We start from the raw sequence: 26016 nt of genomic DNA, 5'->3' as shown, positions 1-26016 counted from the left end.
TCACTCTTCCAGATCTGAAATGACAGTCCTTTGAGAGTGGAAGTCACAATCTAGGTACAGAACAGTCATGTCCCTGTCTCTATTGCACAGTCAGTATTTCATCACTCAATCAATCAATCAATCAATCAATCAAATAATTTCTTAAGCTCACTACTCACCCGGTAGGGTCTCAAGGCGGTGGGAGGAGGAGGGGGGTGCCGGTTACTGCTCAAAAAGCCATGTTTTAAGGTGCTTTCTGAAGGTTAGGAGGTCCTGGGTCTTGCATAGGTTGGTGGGGAGGGAGTTCCAGGTCTTGGCGGCGAGGTGGGAGAAGGATCTGCTGCCAGAGGTGGTGCTTTGGATGCAGGGGACTGTAGCGAGGGCGAGGGCGGCAGAGCAGAGCTGTCAAATTGGTATGGGGAAGTTTACTCGTTCGTTGAGGTAGGCTGGTCCATTGTTGTGGAGGGCTTTGTGAGCGTGGACGAGGACTTTTAAAACGATCCTTTTGTTGATGGGCAGTCAGTGTAGGGATCTGAGGTGGGTGGATATGTGTTTGTGGCGAGGGAGCTTGAGGATGAGATGTGCGGCTGCGTTTTGGATTTGCTGGAGTTTTCTTTGAAGCTTGGCTATGGTCCCTGCGTAGAGGGCATTGCCCTAGTCCAGTCTGCTGCTAATGAGGGCGTGGGTGACTGTTCTTCTTGTTTCTAAGGGAATCTATTTGAAAGTCTTGCGAAGGGTGTTGAAGTAGGAGGATGACATTGTGTTGATTTGCTGGGTCATGGAGAGAGATGAGTCCAGAACGATGCCAAGGTTGTGTGTGTGGGTGGTGGGTGTTGGGGGTGGTCCGAGGGTGGTGGGCCACCAGGAGTGATTCCATGCTGTCTTGTTGGGGCTGAAGATGATCTCTGTTTTGTTTGAGTTTAGTTTGAGGTGGCTTGCGGTCATCCATTTGGCGATGTCAAGGAGTCCGGCGTGCAGGTTAATCTTGGCAGTGGCTGGGTTCCTGGTGAGGGAGATGATGAGCTGGGTGTCGTCGGCATATGAAATGATGGTAATGCCGTGGGGGCGGAGGATGTTGGCGAGAGGAGCCATGTAGATGTTAAAGAGGGTGGGGCTGAGGGAAGATTCTTGGGGGACCCCACAGATGAGCTTGGTGGCTGTAGACCGGAAAGGAGGGAGGCAAACTCTTTGGGTTCTTTCAGAGAGGAAGGAAGTGAGCCAGTCCAGGGTCTTGTGGTGAATTCCGGCGACAAAAAGGCATGCACGGAGAAACAATGAGTGGTGCAGTACACATATGTACTTATCCCTAACTGAGGAAAGGACATATATTTTTCACAATTCATGAGTTCAAGCTCTTTAAGGCCTATACATGATAGTATTACCCATAGGAGTCATCTTTAGGGTTGGGCGTCTATTGACATCAGCAGGCTCCTCTCACCATGTCCTTGTTGCTTATGGTAGCAAAAAATCAGGCCTTACCAAACCGAGGAATTCAGCATTGGGACTTAAAAATCAGAAAAGGTGAGTGTATTTTTGCAAAGGTGCTCATGTGGTTTTGTGAAAAAAAGGTATCTATATCATATAATCATTATGAATGCAACAAATGGCACTAGATCACAAGGTTCTTGCATGCTTGAGGAAATTGAGAATCTTACATCTAGGATAATTTACACCATCTAATTACTCCAAATCATATGCAGGAGAGAGAAATGTAAGAAACTGTCAGTTTCCCAACAGCCTAACGTGAATATTTAAGGAGAAGGATCTAATCCTCTCATCACTCAACAGGCATAGACAATCTGAGTTCAGAACTATAGCAGACAATGCCTACACCTGTTGAGTGATGAGAGGAATTATGTGAAACTGGATGGGGATCCCACAGGCACACCTACATCCATGACCTTAAATTTGGTTGAAGAAGCAGAAAGCCAAAAAAAAGGCTCAAAAAAAGATTTAGAATTTTTGATTGCAGAGAATCCGGTCATTCCGGCCTTCTAGAAGCTACCTAAAGTATATAAAAACCAGAACTGAGAATCAGTAAGAGCGATTATTTCCAGCATAAATTGAGTACTGAATCCCTTGGCACAGGCCTGTGACCACTTCCTGAAACCCTTGGTAGAGTAGATTCCCTCCTATATAAGGGTTATGAAGGACCATTTACTGCGGCTGAGAGACATACAATTTGACCTTGAAGAAAACCTCCCTGTAGAATTGGATGTGGAAAGCTTGTATAGAAGCCTACCCCATGAAGAAACACTGAAGGTTATGGAGGATCTACTGTACTCCGTTCCCTGAAATCACACAACCTCAAGAAATTTTGTTGCAGCGTGTGACATTGAGATGCCTGCCAATAATATCCTATGGGGTGACACCACCCAATTTCAAAAGTATGTTAGACCAAGGGGAGTGGTATCTTTAAGGTCCACAGACTCTAATCTATAAATAATCAACACCGGCAAGACATAGTTTTGGCAACAACACTACTATCTCCCACTGGCAATGAATGTGTTAACAGGATTAAAAGTAATCGTAGTTGGAGCACAAGGTTATGCCCAAATGTATGTGTCACGCTATGAACACAAGTGGCTGAACACTAGGGGCCATATTTATACTTTTTGACGCAAAACTGCGCTAACGCAGTTTAGCGTCAAAAAATTTAGCGCCGTCTAACGCCATTCTGAAGCGCCATGCGGGCGCCGTATTTATTGAATGGCGTTAGCCGGCGCTACCAGACCGGCGCTGCCTGGTGTGCGTGGAAAAAAAACACGTACACCAGACAGCGCCGGCGTAGGGGGAAAATGGCGTATGGGCGTCTTAAAATGGGGCAAGTCAGGTTGCGTCGAAAAAATCGTCTTAACCCGACTTGCCCCATTTTTTAACGACGCCCATCCCCCATCAACATGACTCCTATCATTGTAAAGATAGGAGTCATGCCCCCTTGCCCAATGGCCATGCCCAGGGGACTTCTGTCCCCTGGGCATGGTCATTGGGCATAGTGGCATGTAGGGGGGCACAAATCAGGCCCCCCTATGCCACAAAAAAAAAAAAAAAATACTTACCTGAACTTACCTTAATGTCCATGGGATGGGTCCCTCCGTCCTTGGGTGTCCTCCTGGGGTGGGCAAGGGTGGCAGGGGGGGTCCCTGGGGGCAGGGGAGGGCACTCTGGGCTCATTTTGAGCCCACTTGTCCCTTAACGCCATGCCTGACCCAGGCGTTAAAAAGCGGCGCAAATGCGCCGTTTTTGGCCACGCCCACTCCCGGGCGTCATTTTTGCCCGGGAGTATAAATACCACGTAAAGGCCTGGGAGTCATTTTTTAAGACGGGAACGCCTCCCTTGCATATCATTAACGCAAGGAAGGGGTTCACGCTAAAAAATGACGCACACTCCGGGCACTTTGGCGCCCGAAGCGTCTAACGCCATAGTATAAATATGGCGTTAGTTGGCGTTAGTTTAGCGTCGAATTTGCGTCGAAAAAAACGACGCAAATTCGGCGCAACCAGAGTATAAATACGGCCCTAGGAATGCTACACATTTAGTACAAACTGTGTGCATTGAATCTCTCTACAACATCTAATATGGCTGGTAATGAATACTGTCTCATAACATGTTACCTATTTCCACAGAACTCAGGAAACTAGAAATATCTAGACCTCCGGGTGACATATGCAGCTGGGGAATTAGGGTGATGTAAAGAGAGTGAATGTATAATCGGAGTGCGCGGGTGGCGCACAACTACAGTACTTATACTAATACTAATACAGCTGACTTCTTTGGGTACAATTAGCAGGCTGAAACATTTTGACTTGTGGATGTCAGAGCCAATAGAATCTCCTCACATATCCTGTCCTGTTTTTAAACAGCCAAGGGTGCCCTAGGAGTAAACGCATTTTGGGTACAACTGATGGCTATTCTAATCTCCAAATACCACATCCCTCTTAAGCCCTTAGGACTACCATCAGAGTGCTCCTTCTATTAGTGGGGTTGTGCCCGTCTGGCAACAATAGGTGTGCCAGAGGTAGGAAGCAATGATGAGGCCTGCCACATATTTGTGTGGGTGAGAGTCCTTTTAAAGAATATAAGCACTATTTTCCCGATTGTTGGTAGGAAATAGTTGGTTCCTATCGGTAGGACTCCTTAAATATTCACATCAGCTTAACACCACAGGACACAGAACATCAACATAAGGACAACACTTGCAAATGGTAGAGTTATTGTTTTTGTTGAAAGTTCTGAGGGAGAACGGACAAACGTGATTTGGGAGAAGATTTCACGTTAGGGCTAGATAAATATAAGCACCTAGAGCCACCAGTTCAAAAGAGCATATCATGCTTCATATTGAAAGACATGACCTCACATCCCAAATCAGTCTATTTAAGAATGTGCCACAAATCAGTACTGCCATAAGGCAAAACTCTAATCAAACAGGTCCATCATTCCTCATTATCACGCGTATCCTCTCTGTCCCTACCTACATGCTAAATTCTACCAATATCCTCCACCTTCAAATCGCTATATGCTTGCAGATGTTAAGGAGACGATTACTTTATGGCGTAGTCAAAATATACCTCCCAGAAAGTATACCGCCTTTAGGAATATTTTCAAAGTATGCCTCGATAGAACAAGTCATTAGACGTGCGGCTACGGGTGGCTAATGCACACATTAATTCACGTTTTGTTTTTCAAAACATCACTGCTTGTAGTCCATCCCTTACACTGAGTTTGCTGTTAACCATGATCAATGCTCCATGCTCACCATTTTTCTCGACATCTTTTTCTGAAGGCCATCTGTATTCTGTTATTCCATAATGATCTCAGATGAAATATAGAATAGAAGAGCATTCTAACCAAGCTGGAGAATCGGGTTGGTGCAGTACATTCGTTCCTAGAAACAATTGAAAAATCTCTTTTTGTCACCTTGTAAGAACCGCAGCTGGTTTTTCATGCCTCCGTTTCCCGAACTGCCGCCTTCACAGTCATCTTCATCGTCACAATCTCCACTTTCAGATTCATCGTCTTCCGTATTTTTGTCTGTAACTCTGCGCCTTGGAATAGACATTCCTTTCAGCAGCTAAAAAAAATGGTACAGTCATTTTCTATTGCAATTATTTTTAGCAAGAGTCATGCCGAAAGCTGCCCCACAAAAAGAAAATCATTTACTTTTTTGTTTTCAATTATAGCTTTATTTTCGTGCATAAAATGTGTAGTCAATAATCAATCTGATAAAACGATTTGCAATGACTTAGCATATCAAAACAGGCAAATATTAACTCTTCACTTTCTCTTTCTTCTGACCTCAGAAGACATATTGGAATATAAACACTGAATATTATTGTGGTGTCTTCTTATTTACATACGTGTGACATTATACAATATATACTTGCTTAAACTGTACATTAAAACAACCTAAAAGTATCTAGGCTACACACACTTTTAAAAACAGCCTAAAGAATACAATTTTATCCTGAGTTTATGTAACAATCGTCAAACAATTCCACCTCCCCCATCAGCATCAATCACCCACTGCAGTTCTCACATATGAAACTTCAACCAGTCCACCAATTTCTGCTCTAACAAAAAGCTCAGATCCATCACCCAGTTAGAACTACCCTGAAGGCATAACTTTCACAACCTCTTCCCTATTCTTCTCCAGCTCAAATCCACACTGCCCACACCGAGGCCATCACGGTAATTGTATAAACATGTGCTCCTCTAAACCACATTACATCTTGATTTATAGATCACCTAAAGCTTGTCATCACAAGATAGAAACAGCCAGGCACAATATATGCTGCATTCACTACTACACCTTCAGCAAGCATGGACAGAATAACACCAGCCAAAGATCACTGAGAGGAAAGAAATTGCTTCTCTAATAAAGTGTAAGAAGCACCGATTAGCCATAGACACCTTATAAATGTAAGGTGATAGCTCATTAAACATTAGTGCACAGCATTATGCATACCCAAACTCAAGAACTGGAAGTCATTGGCTAACGTTTTCATTAAAAAAAAAGTCCAGAAATCAGCACAGACATTAACACCTATATTATGCACCTGTCCTCAGCCTTCACACATGTACCATATAGCAATGCCAACTCGATCAAGCTTGAGTTTATGCCAGCAAACCCTGACAATGTACTTGACGATGTGAGTCTTTACTCATGGGTCTCAGAACTGTAAAAGTTGAATGCAGCTTTTCCCCGGCCCTACTAATGATGCCCATTGGTATCAGCCTCACTGATATCGAAGTCGCTAATTGCATCAAGTACTCCATCAAGTACTCCTTACTACCCTTACCTTAACTATACATAAAACCTCATGACATCCTTGATGTGCACTAATCCCTGGTCATACCAAACAAGGGCACCAAGCTGTGCCTACTGTATCTCACAGAAGCATTTATCACTATATACCACAAATGCCTGGTATTCATACAGTTGCCAACCTGTCAAGCCAAACTATTGAATAGGTTGTCTTCCTTGCAGAGTGCAGAAAAAGCATTTGTAGCTCTGCCTACACCTCCTGCAGAATGCCCAAAGCACCCCATATTTCCCCTTCAACATCTACTGAAAAGCTCTCAAAGGTCTGCTGTGCTCCCCTGACCCCCAACATTTCCTTGTACACGGATAAAAAACAATTATATCTCAGAGTCACAGACCTTCTCAACCAATTTATAGCCATTAGCAAAGGCCTCAAAGCATAAAGATGTACATTGGACAAAACAGTGACCAACTAAACTGTTTAAAAAACACAAATCCAAGCACTTTGCCTAAAAAACCTCCTTAAAAACATTGACTCTCTGAGCACAACCTTTCCTTTCTTTGTATAGGGCTTTCCCATCAAAGTCAAAGTATGAAACTAAGGCTTGACATGGGATACCACCGCCATGTTGGCTAAATGTAACTCCAGAGTAAATCCCTCTCTTTCATATCTTTTCAACGCCACTCTGTGGTGAGGGAACCCTGATCAACTGACAACTCAACTACAGTAATACCTCACACATGAGGTTACAGCCTACCAAATGAAAAAGTACAAAATACAGTAGAGAGGAGGACCTTTTTGTTTCGGAATTAACTAATGGCAGCCCAGCTAAAATGCATTGAAGGCACAAACTCTTCCAAGAAACAACAGTACAATACACCCTTACACCCAACTTAGCACAGCAGAAGAGAGTATCCTGGTAACCCCAGAACCAAATGCAAACACAAAGGTGACAAACCAACTGTTGTTTGTTGCAACTCCTCATCTCTGGATAAACGTATGCAGAGAAATTCAAGCTATAATGGGAAAGACCTAGGGCCTAATTTAGAATGCTACATTCCATTAGCATATCCCATAAATGAGCGTACTGGCTCCTTCACTAGTACCAGTTTAATTCCTCAATGTAGCATTGACACCAATGTCACACTTTTGATTAGTCAGTTTTCATTCATTTGCGCTCCAAGCAATGTTTACTGAAATGTAGATATTATGCAGCAGATGATGGTTATGTGACAAATATGGTAAATCCAAAATGACGTGGTTGTAGATTTAGATAATTGCAGAGGCCCTTACTCAAGTTCTCCATGAAATAAGTTTTGCCTACATTTCCTGATGTATTTGTGGAAACTTTGTGGGTGTCTAAAACACATGCATCTGCTCCACAGTTATGGCATCCCAGGGGAGCAGATTTCCAACTTTTCAATGAGGCAGTTTTGAAAATTGGGCCCTAAATAATGATTTGTGCCCTTCAACAAAGTGACATAACCACCAGTGGCCACATTACACAAGTGCCCTTGGGGCGCAACGGGCATTTGCACATGCTTTGTGCACACCAGGCACTTTCGTATTACAAATGCTTGTGCGGCCCTTTCTGTAATACAGATTACGGCACACTCATTAGAGGGTGTTCCCTCATTTGGATGGGGTGTTGCCCCATGGAAATGAGGGAATCGATTTGCCTCTGTGCACGTGCCATATTACTGATAGGGGCGCAGAGGCAATCAAGCCTTTAAAAGGTGCACTGAATGTGCTTCTTCTAAATGCAGGCCTCCAAAGGGATGAAAGGGGGCCCTATGGACCCACCAGATCTCCCCTTGCAGACGGATTACCTGCAAGGAGATCTCTAATCCCTTTTAAATGTGAAGGCAGTATGCCGCCTGCACAGCGAATCACGGAGCAGCTTCTAAACAGCTGCTCCATATATCCTGAGGGAAGCATATTCTTTCTGATAGGTCGCACTTTCCATGTTTGCACCTGTGCACCTGCTTTAAGGAGCGCCATGTGGCAAACGTGGAAAATGAGCTCTATCTGTAATACGGATGCAGTATTGTTATCAAACTGCACCCATAAAATCACAGCACTCTTAATCTTTCCTGAGCATGATCTACATTTGCAAGGGCATGCATACGTTTCTAAGCAGACACCTCGCATCAGAATTATACAGATAGTGCCACAAGCAGTTGGCTTGCTCACATTCACACCTTCTTCCTCCCATATTGGAAGGCTGGCACACCTGAGAACATTTGAGTTTGGGTGGGAGAGATAAGATCACATCTGAAATCCTGTGTGTCTTCACCTTAATGGCCTTAACTTCCATTCCTATGTGATTTTCCAATGCCAACATGAAATGTGCTCCCATAGACAGAGTCTAAGAGAGGAAGGCATAAACACAATGGGCCCAATCCACAAAGGTAAAATTAGACTTTTGGTTTAAGTTTAGACCAAAAGTCTAAGTTTACAACTTTTTGGTATTCACAAAGGTAATTTACGAGTAGTATTTTTACATCCGCACTTTCGGCAGATCTTCCGCACTCAGGGCGGATCATCCGATCTCGGGCTGGAATCATTGTAATTACATGCACCTGCACATTACTAATGCCACTTGCAACCATGCACCAAAAACCAGATACAAGCAGCCCACAAGCAAGGTGCAGGTTTCTCCACAACAACACTGCACCTGCCTACTCTGTATCTACAGAATCTATGCTACCTACAAGGAGGAAGAAGAACTAAAAGGAGGAGGAGACCACCATGATCCTCCAATACATCATCAGGAACTACAAGAGACTGCATGTTCTCCTACCCTACATCAGCAGCCCAATGATAGCAGTTGGCCACTGTGGTCACTTCATTGGGGGAGGACATACGGGCAGTGACTGACATCAAAAAGAAGTGGCAGGATGAGGAGAGGAGGGTGAAGGAGAAGTACACCAGGATAGATGTGGCCAGAGCTTTTCCTGGTGTATCAACTGGAACCCGCGTCTGACTCACCCCACTTGAGAGAGACGTCCTCCCCACCATAGACCCCTACCTGCTCCAGGGGCTGCCTGTGACTGATGACTTCAATGCAGTGCCAGATAATATATGATTATACTAACAATGACACCAAATAAGCAATGTCAGTGATACTCCACCAATGTGACCATGAATGTTGTCCCAAATATGTGCAATATGCATGGTGAGTCAGACCCTCATGTGTCTCAGTTGGTCCTTGGCACTACAAGTCTTAGATTCCTTTGTGATGGCAATTGCAACTTCCAATTTCCCTGTTCCAAACTGAGGCTTATCACTGCTGCCTCATCCAGCTAACACTGGTATATTGCAATAGATAATGTCCCTCATTCACTTACCACTGCTGTTGGCATGTAGATGCAATTGTTTACAAATGTGACAGGTTACACATATTGAAATAGCACTAAGTGGTATGTAAATATGACCAGGAGAGGGCAATAAATTCTACTTTGTGACCAATCAACTCATAGATACAGTACATGGAATCTGTAAACTGTGCCAGACCTGTGAAATGAACTAGGTAAGGTTGTGTACCACATGTGTCAACTAGAATGCAAACTGAAAACACGTCATTGTAGGTCCTGTGACATTTTCAAGAAAGATCCGGCCTACAGTGACCTCTGCAACATGTAAGGGGTGACGTCTGGTCAGGCACCACACAGTGGACGGATGTCAGACACTGGTAAGGATACATAAAAATGACTATACCAAATGCTCATGCTCTTAAACTGTGGTTTAAATGTAAGCAGCATGTCTTGTGTGTCTAATATCGCTGTTGTACTCATCTCCATATGCTCACATATCGCCCATTAGAATATATCACATCCTAACATGTTGGCCAATGAAAGCAACACTCAAAATGTATTTGCACAGTATCTACCTAATGGTTCAAATTGGCCCTCATGTAGGTGGATTTTGAATAGGTCAGTGCCACCAGTCTATATGTTACAAGTCATTAATACTCACCTCAGGAGGTGTAAGGTGTTAGTGCTTCCACTGGTGTACATGGTTCTGTCACTCTGGGGAAATGTCACAATCCACAGGTGTTGTGTGGGAATATCACCCATCCTATCACGGAATGCCACTCAAGTGCAGAGTAAGGCAACACAGTGATTTGTCCAGCCTTGACACACACCATAGCTAGGAGGCCATTCAAAATCATGCAAAGTGGCTTGCTGTGACCTCAAAGACATGATGTACTAGTGTGTGCCACTGGAGTCAAACAAATAGTGATGCTGTAGGTCCTTGAGGGGCTCAGAAATATGTCCCCAAGTCTCTCATAGAAAGAAATAGTCACAACTTCTTGGTCAGTCCATGGCATGAATACTTGCTGACAAAATCCCAGCTAAACTAAACTGCTAAAATAATGATGTGGATGAGGGGTGCGCTGATACTAGCAGGCTTGCGTTTGAGGAGTGGGGTTGTGGCTGGGGAGTTGAGTACAGAGGAGCCAGAGCCTAGTCATCTATTGGGTGAACTGCACAACATGAAACTAGTAAAGGTGGGGATCAGCCCAGCTTCTCCACTTGACCAAATTGTGTGATCCCAGACCAATGTGTATTTCACTTTGCCTCCCCTTCCCCATAGTCACAAATGAGTGAACCTTGGAATACAGGACTTCAGGATGTGTGCTGTATATAACTGTATCCATTGTCAGGTAAAATAGACCATGATGTTGTTCAAGTACATTGGGAGCACAGGCCAGAAGAAGAGTGAACAGCAGAAATGGCTGACCTCACAGTCCACAATGGGCAATGTTGTCCTGTTTGGGGGTGGGGTGAGTCAAATTAATGCTACCCATACCTTGGTTGATAATTGTGTATATCAATCACTGACATCATCTGATGTGCAAAGAAGAACCAGCTCTGCATGTTGTGGAAGTCTCCTTTACAAATTAGCAGATAGCACATCATATGTAGGATGCATGATGCCTCTACAAATGAAGGTGTGTCCAAAGGTGGGCAGTGCAGGACACCCTAGTTGTTTCTGTCCTATAGCTCTCAGTAACCTTCAAATACATGTTTGCCTGTAAGTGTGGTACCCAGTTCATATGAAGGGTGCCTGTAACTTGTAGATCACTGGTCCATACCTCTGACATGTATGTGTTCAATCATCACCATCATCCTTTGCACTTAGTTACAGATGTGTATGTTACATTACAGCTGCTGCTGGGAGTACTTCAGTGATATGGATGACAACATCCAGGGGTTTAGGAGAAATCCTGGATGAAGCAGTCAAAATCACTGCCATTCATGTAAGGTAAATGTGCTATATAGTGTTGTAGACTATTAATACCCTAACCATGTACAATAACCAAATCCTTGTGGAAAGGGATGAGCAGGTATTGTCACTTCAGCATTACATCTGAAGTTGGTGTGTAAAATATGTACCCACGATAGTCAGTGATGTGTGTGTTAAGCATGCATTTTCACAGATACATCATGCAGGACATTATCTATGGTGTCACTTCTTTCATAAGCTGCTGGATCAAGGACCATATCTTCAGCAACAAACTCAAGGAGCCCGGTCCAGCAGCTGACATCAAGGGGGACCTCAATGCAACACAGAGCTGTGGTTGGAACTGGTGAGTTTACTTTTGCATTTCACATCTGCATTGAACACCTCAATGCCACAGTTTGAGCTATCATGTGTAGGTGTACACAAACCAGGTCACATATGGAATATCCATTGATGGGAAGATAATTTGACTAAATCAATGTGTTGCACTGCATGATGTTGTAAGGCAAATACTTAGCCTGTTGCAACCTCTGTTTTACAGGTGCTGTAGATGATGACTTTCATCTGGAGGAAGGACCATCTACGAGTGATGGGTGCCATCTGAGGGGAGAACCTACTCCTCTTCCAAGCTGCCTTGTCAGCTAGCATATCTGCACAGGAGGAGGAAGTAGAAGAGGATGAAGATAAGGGCCTTATTCCAACAGATGTAGAGGCCAATCCCTTGAGCACTATTGTTGGCCCATGCAGAATGCCATCAAAGCCTACATCTGCTCTGGTGACCATGGTGCCTTATCCTACACCCCCAAGGGTTGTCCATTCCTTACACAGCACAAAATGACCATTACCTCCTCACAGCCCTCACATCCAGGTCAGACGTGTTGGTTCCCCTACACACTCCTACTCTGACTGTCTCCCACTCCTTCTCTCCATCATCTGAGGTACATGCCAGCCCTGGTGAGTAGCAGGTAGCCAATAGGCATAAATCTCCTCCTCACAACCCCCAGCCCCCATACTGGTGGACCTGCTGGTTTCATCCAAGACTGTCCAAGGCAGAGAAGGCTGGCAGATATTCATAGTGGAGAGTGGGAGGAGGATTTCTTTCAACAGTAGTCAGATGTGAGGCAGGACAGTTGTGAAATAGGGGCTACATTGTCTGGCATGTCTGCCTCACTACAGGACATGTGCCAACTCCCACAGTTGGTAACACTGAGTATTGTCCTTCTTATTATATAGTACCTATATGATATAAGTGGTATTGCATGAGCTTTGCATGTCTCCTAGTTCAGCCTTGGCTGCTCTGTAATACCTACCTCTATCAGCCTAAGCTGCTAGAACACTACTACACTCTACTAATAAGGGATAACTGGACTTGGCACAAGGTGTAAGTACCATTGGTACCCACTATAAGCCAGGCCAGCCTCCTACACACATGAAGGCCATGACACAACATGTTGCTCAGGTGAAAAAAGTGTCAAACAGCTGGTCACGCACTTGCATATCTGCCCTCTGTTTTGTACTGTGGCTTGGTTGGTTGGAGTTAGACCTAGATGATGGTCCAGAAGTATGTGTATGCCTTTATTTAATGCTATTGAAAAACACAATAGACTACTATAATATTGCACACACTTGAGGTGAGTACAGCAGCACCTCCTGTACGGTTGAGACATCTGAATCTTGACATCAGAAGACCAAAAGTGCTCTCATTGATGGCTCGAGTACGTCTGTGTGCCCTACTGTACCTCAGCTGAGGTACAGTGGTTGCATGTCTCTATGGTGTGAGGAGATGAGGGAAGAGTGCATTTGCAGCATCACCTGAGGAGTGAAATGCATTGATATATGTGAATGTCCCTCTTGCATCAGTACAGTACATGATGTATGAAATGGTACGTACTCTATTTGTTGAGGGCGTATATGTGGCATGTGGATTCGTGTTATCTAATGGTTGTGCATCTTAATAAACAATGATACGTCATACTTTTGTGGTGATTGGTACTTTCCCAGTAGCCACATGTCACCAAATTCTCCCGCTGCTATCTGCCGGGCAAGAGGTGATCTCTGGACACATAGCTATCATGGGTACTGCCTGGGAACACTGCGTGCACATCAATGAAACTACCATTGGCATTACCAACACCCTGCACATTGATGGAGTGCCAGCGGTGTCTGTTGCCGAAGATGTGTGTGGTGGTGAGGTGGCTGATGAGCCACATGAGTGGAATCAATTGCAGCCAGCATAAATGGGAAGTAGGACATGAGGTAGAAATCCATAGCTACACTTAGCCTTCTGGCCAGTGTATGGAGCATTTGTATGTGGCGATGTGCTCTCCTATTGATGCAGCTCAGTACCTGATCCGGGCATCAGGACTGGGTTGCCTGGGAGATGGCCACAAGGACACCAGAGACCCTCTGGAACAACCCAGTAGCAAAAAATTGGAAGCTGCTAAGATCTTGACATAGACTGGGACGTCATGGGAGCTGCAGGTCACAGAGTCAAGATCCTGCTCGAACTCACAAACCATCTCCAAGATGATGTCAGGGGGAAATGGTACCTGGCAATGACATCTTGGCTGGACATCCCAACAAGGTTGATCCTTTGTCTGAAGATCCTCTCTATTCTCCTCCTCCTCCTCCTTTTCCTCAAATTGTGCTGTTGCATGGCAAGGGCCAAACCAACAAATACATTCAGTGACATGTCGAAAGGTCTAAAAGGTTTGTTTGTTGCAGCACTGCTGTTGTGTGGGCAGCAAGGCTGGTATTAGGTGTGGGCTGAGGAGTTTAAGTTGGAGCTGGATGGGGGGTAGTAGGCACTGACACAGTTGTATCAGTATGAAGGATTACCTACTTTGTTCCGAGTGCAGATGATCCGCCCCAAGTGTAGATTGTCCACCCCGAGCGAGGATGATCGGCCCCGGGTGCGGACATAAAGATACGACTCGGAACTTACCTTTGTGAATACCAAAAAGCCGTAAACTTAGACTTTTGGTCTAAACTTAGACCAGTATTCTAAGTTTACCTTTGTGAATCGGGCGCAATATATTATGTAAAATGACTACCTAATGCAGGCTTAGAACATGTGTTGTGGGCTTCAAATATCAATTTGATTTTCATGTTTAGGTCTATTATGTCAATAGGTAACCATACATGACACTCATGCACAGTACCTTATTGATTATAAGGATATTGGTTTGGAGAATTAGCTGTTATTCTTCAAGAATCCTTTCTGCTTTAAAGCATTGTGTTTTACTCAGAAAAAAATGTTGGGAAGATATCTCGGAGGCTCTAATAACAGTAATCACATGAACAAAGTGTCTTCATGCCATGACCCCCTCTTAAATCTGCATTGTGATTGGTCTTTTAATCCTGATTGGGCCGATAGCAAGGGTTATCGGCTGAGTCTAGATTACATGTTCAGCAGTAAAACCACACCTCTAATGTTTAGCCCAAAAATTTAGCAGACACAAACTGGCTGGAACCTTTGGGTAGGAAATGGACCGAAAATAAAAATATTGTGACAGCAGATAGTAGACATAAACTGGCTGGAATATTTGGGTAGGAAATGGCTGGAATCTCCGGGTAGGAAATGGACCGACAACAAAAATATTGTGACAGGAATTGGGTGAGCAAACACCCTCAGTAATTCAGCATTTCTACGGAGGCAAATAGTGTGCAACTCAGATGCAAAGGTATTTCAATACCTTAATATTTACAATAATTTGGGGACGTTAGTGTGCTCTGCGTGAATCTGAGAGTGGGCACTGCTACCAAGGGACTGGGCCTCAGGTGTTTTTGACTCCTTTTCCTTTGCCTCAAACATGCGTGTATGCTGAGGGCCCAATGTATCATGTATTGCAATTCAGAGTGGGGCTCTTTGAAGCCTCCTTACCAGAGTTCGAATACAGTCAGATGGTAGAGCTGTCATGTTCTAACAATGGTTGGAGCAATGTGTTAATGTGGCGGGTAATTCCTTTTGACCTCTAACCTGCACAGGGAGGGTTACCTGCTGAACCTCTTCCTCTAAGTTGCCAGTCCCCTGCATCCAATCATGTGTGTTGTGGCTGACTGTGGAAACAGTGAAATCCATTTTGATTTCTACTTTGGTATTCTGTACAAAATGGAGCATGAGGGTAGCCTGCTGGATGAATGATATGTATTTCTGGGCTCTTTCAATTCATTCCTGAAGCCTTGGAGATAAGTCAGATTCTAGGGCAAGGGAGGACAGGAGACAGTGCTCCACTTAAGTGCAGAGGCAGATTTTGCCTACACTATGCCTTTTTGCCTGAGGTGTTCCCCCCTCTTTTGTACCTGTGTTTAGGGCTTTCTAATCCAGAGGCGCCATGCCACTCACACCCTTCTTGCCAACGCTCGTAGATAAAGACTAGGATTGGCCTGTCTGGAACGAATAAGCAAAAGGAGCAGAACTGCTTGATGCCAGCCCAAAACTGTGCCTATAAAGTCAGCATGAACTGTGGAGTCTCCGCATATAAAAATACAGGCTAGTCCTATCTTGTTATGTGTGGAGACTCTGCAGGTAGTAAAGATCCTACTAGTAAAACATCTTTTGGAAAAGGAAAACAATCATATATTTACCCAGAAATGTAAGTTTACCATTGTAAATCAGGCCCTCTGTCTGGAAGTGTAGTATAACAATGGGACCAAGTCAATGTTTCAGGACTTCTAACTGACTGGTGACCAATCAAAACCCTTTTAAAGTACTGGAGGATCATCTGTTTTCAACCGCTGTAGCTTCTGACAGCCAGCTTTTGAGCCAGGTGAGGGGGTCTCACCTGGGGCCTAAGGATTGCTTCTGGAAGCATTGAGGATCTAGGATCTGCCATGAGCAGAAAAGCCTGCACTTGCTGCTGGGACAGAAATTTAGGCAGTCATTCTGCAGAAGAAGAATGCCTAAGGGATAGCCTAGCAGTTGATAGCATCTTCCTGATATTGTAGCAGATTTATTTGTGAAGCACTGTGTCATAAGTATAATTAAGTACATTTTCTTATTCAAGATGAAACACGGGCTGAACAATCAATGTATTAGGAGTCCTCTCATTTTCTGTATTATATTATACACCATGTTTTCAATAACATCATTGATACAGATATATGTTTAAATATGTAATTTAAACAAGTCAAACAGTTCTACAAGTAAATTGCTCTGGATTCTACAAGTAAAAATAATGAGGAAAATAAAGAGAATGAAAATATATTATTATGCCCTAAATATTCATATCTCTGCAACATTGTTCTGGTTTTATGATTCAAAAGGGAAGTAGCAGCAGAGATGGTGGAAATACCACTATTAGACACCTTGCCATGCAGGCCTTAGATTGCTAATTTTGTTTCCCAGAGAGTCAAATGCTAATAGGGTGTACTTGGTGCTCAGTTTTTGGCTCACCTAGTAGGTCAGCCCCAGTCCATCAGAGGTAAACAGATCAAATTCCTGCAATTAGGGCCCAGTAATCTTTCTTTTCCCTTTCTCCCAAACTAGTTTCTACAGATACCTGTAGTATAGGTAATTCCGGGGACATAAATATCACATTCATATTCCAAGTCACCTAGAGGAGGGTCTTAGTAGCCAGGATAGCTCCGAGCTATCTACTTGAGTATTTGGAACTTCTTATCATCCCCTCTTAAAATTCATAGTTTCAAGAAGTACCTTAAAATGTTAATATTTAGCACTTCCTATTGCCCAAAGCTGGCCTTCTTACTTTGTTTTTTCTTGAACAGAATATTAGGTAGATTAAGAAACCGTATTGCTATGGGATTCTGTGGCCACTTTCTAACTTCACCTTCATACTTTCTGACACTATTACTAAAGCATGTTTCACATAATAACTGTCTTTTTGAATCTATGGGTGTCGGACTATACTTTCATTTCAAGCTCCTCCCTTTATGTATACTTGGCACTGTGGTCTTAAATAAACACAATAGTATGGGCCACTTGATTATAAGGTGACTTTGATGTTTGGTAATTTTCAATTGAGAATTGGATGTTACAAATATCTATGGGTGGATAGATACATGAACTAGATGACAAACAAAAAAACATTTTTTTGCTTTTTTGGTGTTAATGTCTTATCAGCCTTGATAAAGTCCCGGAGTGGGACGAAACAGGTGTCGGCTACAACATCTTATGGGCTGAAACTCACCTTTATTGGTTGAGGATTTGTAAGGACTGGCTATTAACCACACTGGCTGAAATTTATCTCCATCATTTGAGGACCAACAAGGACTAAACATTTGGATCAGTATCATATGAACTTCATTTTATCACCATTGGCCAATGTGCCACAAAGATTGGATATTTGAACTTTATTGACACCGAAATGTTAGATACATATTTCTTTAGTTCATTTCTCTAAGAGAACTGATTTGTTGCTGGTTTTTTATGTGTTTCTATGAATCATGTTTTTGATGAATTGTATAGTGCCTTTTTAATATATAGAAATAAATTAACATTGTTAAAGATGATAATGTTCAAATGAATGTGGACACCCATATGGTTTTTTAGTCAACATTTTCATGCATGACATTCCCTCTTCCATACTTCATGTACTTACTTATTACATCTCTTTTGACGTCTCACTTAAAAAGATATTAATGAAAAAAGAACTTTGAGTGCTCCACTATTATTATTTATATTTGTTACTTTTAGAGGCATTACCTATTCCCACTTTCCGGACTTCAAGTCTTAAACTCCAACACCCCAGTGTAAATTCGGCACTGGACGTGCACCAGCAGTCAGATGCCACCGGTATGAGATAATGCAAATATAGTCAATCAATCACAAATATTTAGAGTAGTAATTGGATGCCTCCCATTTGTGAAATATGATTAACCAGTGGAACGATAGGCAGTTCAATGAAAACAATGAAATAGAAAGATAATCCATACCGACAAAGAATACTGCTGTATTAGCAGGTTCTCTTCATAGGTGTTGAACTGAATAATTTGTACACTATTTAAGAGTGCTTTCAAGTGAATATGTAAGTCATGGATTGATCCTGGTCCTTTCATATTAACCTTTGATGTAAATATCATGCTATTTACACTAGGACACCTACTCATGCAAATGTTCGGTGAATGTAATTATTTCATATTAAAATGTATATTTGTCTATTTCTGCATGGGGAAATTGGCAGCCCCAGCTCAATGCATTAGCTAATTTACTTTGCTTCTTTCTCTGTGGAAAAAAACATGTTCCTCAAGAAGAAACCTCTTCTGCTATGCTCTGACTAATTTGGAGGAGGGTTATTTTACTCTTCCCATATTTGGAAGTGGTTTACTCCTTCCATTGACACAAGTATGCATCTAACTTACATACAGTTCACATGGCATTTGCAAACTTGTTATAGTCTGAAGTGGTCAGACAAGATGTTTGCAAGAGAAATGTATGTTTGAGGATGGTTATGCTAACGCAGATGTCTGAATTAGAAATTTCTAATGAATGTTCATGTATTTTGAATAATGACTTATGTAGAACAATGTATAACGTATAAAAATAATGTGCACGTTTGAAACTGTGACCTCGGAGATTGGCCACCAGTGTTCACAAAATGTACTAATTAATGATTAATCTATATGGAACATTGAAAATGTATTGGATTAGTGTAGTAATATGTCATTTTAAGGGTTATGAATTATGCTCTTGCTTATTAATTGTAAGCCTTAACTTAGCGTGTGTCTTGGCCTAGTATTGACAGGCCTCATGCAGAAGCTGTATTTCTTAGCGTTTAATGAAAAATGCTGACAGAGTGAACTAACTGTGAAATGCTCATTGTTTTGATAAAATGCTTAGCAGGAGTTTTCTGTGAGAACTGATGGACAGGAGATGATGTCTCTAGCAATGTATCTAATAGTGTGTAATGTGCATGAGATATACTTTACCAGGACGCAAACAATGAAGACACTGACTGGAGACGAAGATGCAACAATTTCGATACCTGACGAGCCGGATGATGAGAACACCGTAAAGCTGACCTATCAACGACATGTGAACTGGGAAATATTAGAATTCATAGATTTGGTAAAGTGACTTTATTGGGTAGAGTAATAAAGTCTGATTAATTGACCAATTGGAAATTGGGGGATGGTTTGGGAAAACTTTGATATAACACCGTAACAGAGGGAAAAAGACAGAGACTTGTCCTGATTTTGTGAGGCGATATTGAGAAGAGGAGATTTGAGATTCTGTCATTGGGCTCATACTCTCTGACCGAGAGCCTGATGTGTTGCTGATTAACTGATGACCTGAGGACGAAGAATAATTCTGCTTGCTGACCCATACCATGGATAGGTAGATATGACAATGAATGAATTGCATTTTTATGCTTTTTCTTTCTAGGTACCAAGTGCGCTGACTTATCACTTTTCCTTAGGTAGATGTTTCCCAAAATTGTGTTCTAAATTATTTTGCATGAAGCCCCACATGCTGCTGCTAATTGGAGTTAGTTAAGGTTACTTACATGACGACTGATAAATTACAGGGACAAATGGTTTGACGGACTATCTTGCTGAACTTAATGGATGTCATAGAGTTACTGAAGTGGGTTTGGTTGATGTCTTATGTTGATGCATTAGAATGTCTTTTGATTCAAGCTTTGATTAGGTCACGTCTTCTGCGACTTGCTTATTAACAAGTATTATTGAATTATTTTGAATAAGATTGGTGGTTACAAATTCATGACTTAGTATTGTTAACGAACAGGGAATAAACTTACTAAACTTATACCTAAAGGTGTGGTTATTCATGACTGAAAGGTCATGGTGTGTGAAAATTACTGACTCCATTGATTGTTGAATTGACTAATGGTTATTGACTATGGTGTATCGATTTCTGATTCTGTATCAAAACTATGGTAAGAACACTCTATACGAATCAAAATGTTCATCGACCTATACGCGTCCCCGGCTCGCCAACAGTTATGGTAGCAGACAGATGGTTTGTTTCAATAGGGGCTTGTCATAGGTGTTCGATACAGAGACAGGTATTGACAGTTGTGTTAGGAGACTGCATGGACAGGTGTTCCCAGTTATGGTAATAGTTTGAAGATTGATCAGTTTGAGAATTCAGTATTTTTGAGTTTTGGATTTTGTTTTTCAAAATGGCATTTGTAGAGAGAATGAAGTTCCCTTAAGCCCAGAAATGACTTTCCCAGATCCTGTATCCTGCTAGGAGTGTTGGGCATGTTCTCGGCGTTCCAGTGATAGAGTGAGAGAGATTGGTTGCGCTTGCACAGCTTATGCAAATCGTAGGTGAATTGTGACGTATGGTAAAATTTAGGGAGTCTGCGTACTTCAGATAAAGGTTTAGTAGGAGTGTGCGTACTCTGCAGTATCAGAGTAGGGAAGTCGTCGAACTTCATATGTGTTTGGTGCTTTGTGCTAAAAAATTGTCCACGTGGTTGTTGATGTACGGAACCTGCATCGTCCAAGACTCCGGAGTATATTGAAAAGTGTATGAGACACTTGGTTATATGTTGTAATCTGTCTGGTTTAGTAAGTTGATCGAGCATGGTCAACAAGTCGGTGTGTATGTTAAGTGCTCGAGAGAAAAAATTACAAATGAGATTTGGCGAATCCTATGTGCACCATAACAGACCCATTGATCAGTTGGGAGTAAAATTTGCAGGTCGAATTTTGCTTCTGAATCTGGGAGACCGAGGAAGAGTAATAGCTGCATAAGTAGAAGGGCCATCAGTGAAACTCTGTAAGGTTTCTGAACCGATTGTGTTACCTTCCTGTAGCAAACCAGCAGGTTTGTTTTTGGTTATTGGATTTTGGTTAGTGCTTGCAATAATTTGCATTAGTTTTGTGTGAATTGGAGTTTAGGAGGACGAGCCACAAGCCTTTGTCAGCAGCAGTGTGTGTGAGTGTGATGTCACTGGAGTCGCGCTAGGATAGGTTGGTTAGTGAGAAGGTTCGCGCACGGATTGGCAGCTGTCTGTGAGAGGTAATTGGTTGAGAACGTGGGTGAAAGGCATATTGGGAGTAAAAGCTACTTCCTGATCTGAATTTGAATACACAAAAGTAGAAAAGATGAAGTTTTTCAAGGCATTAAAGAGTGCCCTAAATGGAGATACTCACATTAAGGCGAGCGTAGGAGAGCCTACATGGCCAGAGAATACTCCGGCATACATTATAATAGAAGAGCGAGGTGTCGAGCCATGTCTTTGGTTGAAGCAGTGGTGCAAGTTGACAGCAAAAAATGGGAGCTTAGCATTTCCTGAGAATGGGACGTTAAATTTGAGAATTTTGGAGCAATTGCGGATGGCACTATGTGAATTAAAGCCCCTTCTGAGACTAGCACAGTTTGAGGCATCAGCGGTTTGGGAAATGGTAGCGAGACAGCAACAGCAGAGGCAAGATGGGACTGGGAGCAAAAGAAATGGAGAGCAGTGACATTGCAAGATATCAAGTTGTTTCCAGCGCTTACGCAGGAAAATGAGATGGAAGGAAAGAAATCGACTAGAAAGTCAGATAAGGGTTTGTTTGAAAGTAAGAAAGCAAGAAAGTCTTCTGTAGTAGAGGAGGACTCTGATACTGAGGACCTTAATACACAGATACTGAAAGATTGACCACCACCGTATGCGGTGCATGATGATGGTCCGAGTACTAGTGTTGATCCAACAGCTCCGGCACAGGCAATGGGGACAGTGAGTTTGGTACAGGTTAATAACAGCTGGACACAGGGTGTGATGCACGGACTTAATGTGTTGACTTCTCCAGTAGTTCAAGCACAGATGCACCCACCACTGATACAGAGAATCTATTCAGATGTACCTGTCTTAGAGACAACTTCAAACTTAGTGGTACCTATGGAGGAAATGGTTCCAAGACCACTGTTGGTTCAGAATGAGCTGACTCCGATTTTGTTGCCCCAGGTAGAACCGCAGGGAATGCCGAGGTTTACACTTATGACAGGGACACAGTCGGACTTGACACTGATTATGAATCAGAGCATGGGAGTTACTCTCCCACAGTGTTCGGGGTCCAGAGCAGCCCCAGATGCAATATCGTTGCTAATTACTGTTGGTCCAGCAGTACCATTATTTGCGCAGAAGAAACCGGACGTGAATGAGCAAGGGGAGATGTCTCAGAGTTTAGTAAGGAGGGGACCGATTGAACAAGTGCTCTTCTATGGGACAGACTTTTGATGGGTCAAGATCATTGTTAGATCTCAGTCCACTTGTTGCACTTCTGAATGCTGTAAATGGAACTAGTGCAGGTCAGAGCCTGAAAATATTGACACCACAAGCAAAAAGTGCAGTGGTACAGCAGGTGCCACCGATGAATGCGAGTAACATTTCGTTACAGGGTCAAACAGCTCAGCAGCTGACCGAATGGTTGGAGAAGCTGAATACCTCACAGAATTCATCCAAGGGTGAAGAACAGATCAATTGTGTAAGACTAAGCATAGAAGCAAATGAACTGGTTAAGGGAACAATGGGGGTGAATAGATTAGAGTCATACACAGAGGCAGAGTTGAGATACTTATGTCTGAGAATTACAAGAGAAGTGAGTAAGGTGCATCAGAGGTTAGCAGACTTGGCAGAGAAACATGACATAGAAATTGAGAAAACAAAGCATCTGAAGAGAAGCTACAGGTTGGATTTTGAGGCAAATGATTTTGAACACATGAGGCCAGACGGAATGAAGGCGCACCTCAAGGAATTACTGCAGAGTGCTCAGGTTTGGGGAGCATTAGAGAAGTGTGAAGGCAGATGGGCGAAGAAGAAGGATAAAAGGAAATGAGATTCAGTAGAGGTGACTGAGAATGCACAACAGGGTAAGGATCCAGTAAAGATTTTCCAATGAGAGAGATTGCAGGAGGACAGTTTATTCATGTTCCTTGGCATAGGAGTAATATTCTGTAATTCACAATTGATTGTCAAAAGTTGGGGGAAAAGCCGGTAGAATAGTAGCAGCAGACAGACAGATTTGTGAAGCTCTCAAAATGTTTGTGGGAAGACTTGAATACATTACTAGAGATAGTGGTTCCAGCAGACTTGTGAGTCGAATGTAAGAGAGCTATAGACTGGCCGACAAGTGAGCCAGAGAGGGATAAGAATACGGGTACACCATCACCTAAGGTAATGAAACATTACTATAAAGTGACTGAGTTCTTGAAGACGAGGATTTCGCCCCAAAATATTGATTGCCAGAGAATTGACAGGACAGTGCAGGAAGTGAAGGAGTCGATACATGCTTATTATGAAAGGTTGTTGAAGTCGTTCAAGGAGTACAATGGCAGGGACGCAATTGAGCAGAAAGATATGCTGTAGGTCGTGTTTAGGGTTGTGGAGGGACTCAGACCTGAGATAGGACAGATGACTAAGAGTCATTTGATTTGTTAGCAAGTGAAGCCGATTGATGAGGCGTTGCAGTATGCGAAATACTATAGTGACAAGATTGAGTTGAAGTAGAAAAAGTTGAAAGAGAAGGGGATGGTAATGCAGATTAAGGCAGCTCAAACCGGAGTGCAGGGGACCTTTGTGCCACAGCAGCAGGGAAATGTCATGTTCCAGCCTCAAATGAGGGGTAGAGGTCGTGGAGGCAATGTGATTCGTGGTTCGGATTTAAACACAGTAGTGGTGCAGGGTGATATGCAGGGAATGAAGAAGTTATTGCTGTGTCACATCTGCGGAGCCATGGGACACTGGAAGTGGGAGTGTCCATTGATGGTGCCGGAGGGTGTTATTCAGCATAATAGTGACGTTCATGCATTTCAGACTATGAGAGGACCGAGACTGAGGGGTTCTAATCCATATTTTCAGAATAATGTGAATCAAATGTAGAATTTTCAACCTATGCAACAGGTGCGAATGCTCCAGGCACAAGTGTCACAGTTGCAGCTGATGCAGCAGCAGGTTACCATGGTACCTAGACAGCAAATGCAAATACCTCAAGCCCCGATGGAGCAGCAACAAATGATGCTTACTCAACAGGTCACAGGTCAGAGACAAGATAGAAGTAGTTATGCAGTACACCAATTCCCCTTACACAATAAGAATGAATTAATCATTGATTGGGTGAATGATAGTTTGGAAGAGGAGCCATGTGTGCTTGCAGCTTCCTTGGAAGTGGACCAGAGAGGTCCCTATGTGAAAGGGAAGGTGATGGGTCACAAAGTCTCATTTTTGGTAGACATATGAGCTATATGCTTTACAGTGAGAAGTGCAGAATTCCGACTTTGTCCCTTTCAGGTTGGACAGTTCAGGTTGTAGGGGTAGCAAATCAGTATTTGACAAATCCAATTAAAGATCCAGTGCAAGTTGTGATCGGTAAGTTCCAGGGACTGCATAAGTTCTTAGTCAAGCCTCACTGGGAAGGGATTTACTGTGTAAGACAAAGTGTTTGATTACTTGTTCAACTGATGGACTTGAGGTCAAGACAAAAAGCGATGATGAGGAAGATCCAGCTCCAGAACCCGAGTGTGAGACTACAAATGAGGAGTATCCCTTGACTGGTTTTTCCCAAAGTTCACAGTAAAAGAGTTGCATTCTGATTTGCAGGGAACAGTGCAAGAAAATGTGTGGGACTTGACAGGGAAAGAAGTGGGCTTAATCAAAGGAGTAGAACCGATTAAGGTCACATTAAAGCCAAATACAGAGTTTCAGCAGCTTCCCCAGTATAATATGACACAAGATGTACTGATGAAGGCGGCTCAGATAATTGCAGATTTTGTGAAGCAGAGAGTTTTGAAGGAGGTGTTGAGCAGCCCATGTAATTCACCGAAAATGGGGTTGAAGAAGCCATGTGGGAAAGTCCGAATTGTTCAGGATTTGAGGAAAATAAATGACATCGTGGTCAAGTGTTGTCCCGTAATGCCCAACCCAGCTGTAATAATGTTCCAGATTCCATGTGATGCAGAGTGGTTCATGGTGGTTGATTTCTCACAAGCATTCTTTTCTGTGCCTCTTCACAAGGATAGTCAATTTCTCTTCAATTTCAAATTCTTAGATCGTGTCTACTGCTGGTGTAGACTTCCTCAAGGGTACACGGAGTCACCATTCTTGTTTAATCAGATCTTGAAAAAGAATTTTGAGTCATTAGAGTTACCTTTCCAGGTAACTTTGGTACATTATATCGATGACTTATTGATTGCATCCAGGACAAGGGACGAGTGTAAGTATGGCTCGATTGCCCTATTGAAACGTTTAGGAAAGCTTGGTCATAAAGTGTCACCATTGAAGTTGTAGTACTGCCAGAAGGTAGTGAAGTATTTAGGTCACCAGAATGAGAAAGGATCAATGAAAATATCCAGAGAGAGAATCACAATGATACTGCAGATGAATCCCCTGACTTAACAGAGAGATGTTAGAATGTTCCTGGGAATGGTGGTTTATTATCGCCAATGAATCCCGAATTTTGCAGAAATCTCAAAACCACTGCAGAAGTTGACTCATGAGGATGTCACAGACCCCATTGCATTAGATGAAGATCAGATGAAAGTGTTCACTGAATTGAGAGTTTGTGCAGAGCTCCAGCATTGGGTATGCCTGACTATACGAAGTCATTCAC

The 26016-nt window shown here is 42.8% G+C and overlaps 1 protein-coding gene across 1 annotated transcript in view; it reads right to left on the bottom strand.

The window, feature by feature from the left end:
* Positions 1-26016, bottom strand: part of GPC3 (glypican 3) — a 3152357-nt gene that overhangs the window by 511285 nt on the left and 2615056 nt on the right. Inside the window, exon 7 of the mRNA XM_069206010.1 lies at positions 4898-5051. Coding sequence (XP_069062111.1) covers positions 4898-5051 — 154 coding nt within the window. The remainder of the gene's footprint in view (positions 1-4897; positions 5052-26016) is intronic.

The sequence above is a fragment of the Pleurodeles waltl genome, chromosome 2_1 (assembly GCF_031143425.1).
Source record: "Pleurodeles waltl isolate 20211129_DDA chromosome 2_1, aPleWal1.hap1.20221129, whole genome shotgun sequence".
In the NCBI taxonomy this organism is placed as follows: Eukaryota; Metazoa; Chordata; class Amphibia; order Caudata; family Salamandridae; genus Pleurodeles; species Pleurodeles waltl.
Note: the sequence above shows the minus strand (reverse complement) of the source record. Positions and strands in the feature narration are given on the sequence as shown.